Source organism: Rhineura floridana, chromosome 1 (assembly GCF_030035675.1).
Source record: "Rhineura floridana isolate rRhiFlo1 chromosome 1, rRhiFlo1.hap2, whole genome shotgun sequence".
Classification (NCBI taxonomy): Eukaryota; Metazoa; Chordata; class Lepidosauria; order Squamata; family Rhineuridae; genus Rhineura; species Rhineura floridana.
This window is the reverse complement of record NC_084480.1, coordinates 252,149,477-252,152,344: the sequence shown is the minus strand read 5'-3', so window position 1 is coordinate 252,152,344 and position 2,868 is coordinate 252,149,477. Positions and strand designations below refer to the sequence as shown.

The 2,868-nt window shown below is 41.3% G+C and overlaps 1 protein-coding gene across 1 annotated transcript; it reads right to left on the bottom strand.

The window, feature by feature from the left end:
• Positions 1 to 2,349, bottom strand: CATSPERD (cation channel sperm associated auxiliary subunit delta). The gene has a single exon (XM_061611301.1). The coding sequence runs from the start codon at positions 2,347 to 2,349 to the stop codon at positions 1 to 3; it is 2,349 nt and encodes a 782-aa protein (XP_061467285.1).
• Between the last annotated feature and the right edge of the window lie 519 nt (positions 2,350 to 2,868).

Below are 2,868 nucleotides of genomic sequence, written 5' to 3'. Positions count from 1 at the left end.
TTATGTCCAAACTGTTTTCATTCTTGCATTTTCCTTCATTAATTTAGGAAAGTAGTATACCATCAAAACTGAGCCAAATATGAGAACCAGAAAACTAACCAGTGTTTTACCAACATTGATCTCGGACTTTGGGAGGGCACCATGTACATACACACTGAAAACTGTTGATAGTTCACAGTAACTATATACCGTGTCTACAACAATGGCTTTGAAGACATATATGCCATTGTATTGTGGAAATAATACTCTGTTGTTTTCATTCCTGTTTAGAACTTGATATTTTGAGGAAGCTGATGGCAAAGAGTCATTTCCTCTGGGCTCCTTGCAACTTTCATAAAGATATCTGGACCATGCAAAATGTGGGTTTCCTTCAGGATCCTTTTCTATTAGAGTCGTCCAGTTCTGAGCTTGTGACATACAGTTGGCCTCTACTTCATCCAGGAGATAATCATAATTATGCATTCCATTTATTTCAAACAGTACAAAATCCGCAGAAACATATTCCACAAATTCATCATTGTCCCATAGTTCAAGAACTGGAAGCCATGGGCTGTCATAATATAACAGAAGAGGGCATCCCCAGTGGTTATAATTATAGGTAACATTAAGCTTACCCTGTACCAAACTCTTTCTGCCAAGGAACATTGGGTCATATAAATCCCAATTAATTGAATAAGTGTAATTACTCTGCAGCATGACATCCTTAAAGAGGCCTCTGCTGCATGCTGTTGTACTCTTAGCAATTCTGATCTCTTTCTTAGGTGGGCAGTCCACAGCAATAAGGGCTGTTAGCGGATGCATGTCAATACAGAATATGCCTTTGTTATAGATATCAACAGTGATGGTGGACAGCCTGCCTGAGTACATGTCATCCTGAAACTGGGAATGAGCCATGCCTGAGAATATCTGTTGAAGCAGCCTAATATCTAACCTGTATTTAGCGTTTCCGTTAAAAGTATAACCATCTTCTTTAAGGTCTGCCTGAAATGCCAGCACATGAGGATTGCTCACTGTTACATATGGATAGGTCCCAGTGCCCGGTTTGGGCACAAATGTGACATTAAAATGAAGTTCCTGCTTCATATCAATATAATACATTTTGTTATGGAAATTGCCACTGAGGATTTCTACAGGACAGGGCTCCAGTGGTGGCCGCAAACTCATGAGTGTGTCCTGTATATTAATGATGCATTTCTGAAAATGATAATATGCAGAATCTTTGCTGGGAACAGGTTTAATGATTACAAGCACCCCAACCTTCTCAAACATCATCACCTCGCAAGTATTGCCGCTATCTCTTTCCCCAATGTGTACCATCTTTGTGAATTCCATGTCCAGCATTCCATAAAAAAGTTTCAGGTTCTTGGTGAGGGCTGCAATCTCATTTTTGTTGGCAGCTACATTACAAAGACCATTGCCATGCAAAGGCAATGATTTATTACTATATTTTTCAGTGGGCTGCACTGTTATGCTGTCTATAGTCAGGCCATTGTTGAAAGAGAACAGGAAAGTGTCTTTTGTCCAAAGGACAATAAAACCTCTCAGACCTGGGGGAATTAAACTGCCAACAGTTTCATTTGTGCAGGGTTCCAGGCAGAATTTTGAGCCTTCACGGTTTTCCATATAGGCTGCACCTCCATATGTGAAATAAGCAGATTTCCCATAACTTCTTGTCATGTTGAGGAGAACTGCAAGTTGTGACAAAGAGACAAAGTTGTAGATACTAACCAGTTTGTTGGAACTTGGCGCAATGGTGATTCTGCCAAATGAGTAGCCCCCATTTTTTGAAAAGTAAACATCAGTGACATCAGCAGGATCCCCAGGTTTATAAGCTATAATAGTACGACTGACTTCCCAACAGGTGCGGTCCTTTCTAGAATAACAGCAATCTATGTTTGTGATGTCTGTAACGGGAGTATCAAGTCCCTCTGACATTATCCAGGTTTTCCATGTGCCATAGAAATACACATAGACTTGTTCATTTACTACTAGAAGCATTCGATTGTCTTGCACAAAGACAGCACTAGTGACTTCAGCTGGTGCAGTCACCATTTTATTTGGGATGGTCAATGGTAAAAGACTACTCTGAAATCCATCTTTGCTGAAGAAAACCTTATTCCCAAGGTATATGGCTGGAGGAGTATGTCCTCCATGGTAATATGCCTCACATGGGTGCTGTATTAGAATAGGGTCATCATATTTGTATGAGAGATCAGCACCAGATACCATCACATTTGAACGGAAGGAGATGTTTGAATAAACCAGTCGCTCCTCAGTGCATGGCCATGGACTACACCTATCTGGGCACAGCAGAAATATCACCAATAAGACTACATGGGTGCTTGTCATCCCCAATGCTGTTTTTTTAATCATCTTCTTTAGCCAATTGCATAATACGTGGATAAATGTGTTCAGCATGAATTATGTTATATATTGCTTTTAAAGTTTAGTTCTGTTCCAGATTCTGTTACTCTGACAGTGAGTTCTTCTGAGAGGCAGTTGGCTGTTAGATGGGGGAGGGGTATCTATCTGAGGGGATTTCACATGATGCTCAGTATGGCTTCTGTGCTGTCTCATTCCTGAATAACGGATGATACTTCACATTCTTTTAGCAAGGAAACATTACAGCCCTGCTTTCCACTGTACATCCACAGGCATGGACATGCAATAGGATCACATCCCCTCCCAGAACTGTCATCTGTCAGTTGCTATTCCACCCTGCTGAGGCAAAGGGAAAGATGGGGCTGCAGGGTCCACTCCATAGGCTTGGCTGAAAGAGAAGCTCCATTTGCTGCCGCCTCTCCCTGAACTGTCTTCTTCAGTGGCCACTCCACCTGGAGATGAAATGTAGGAATTTATATGGTGAAC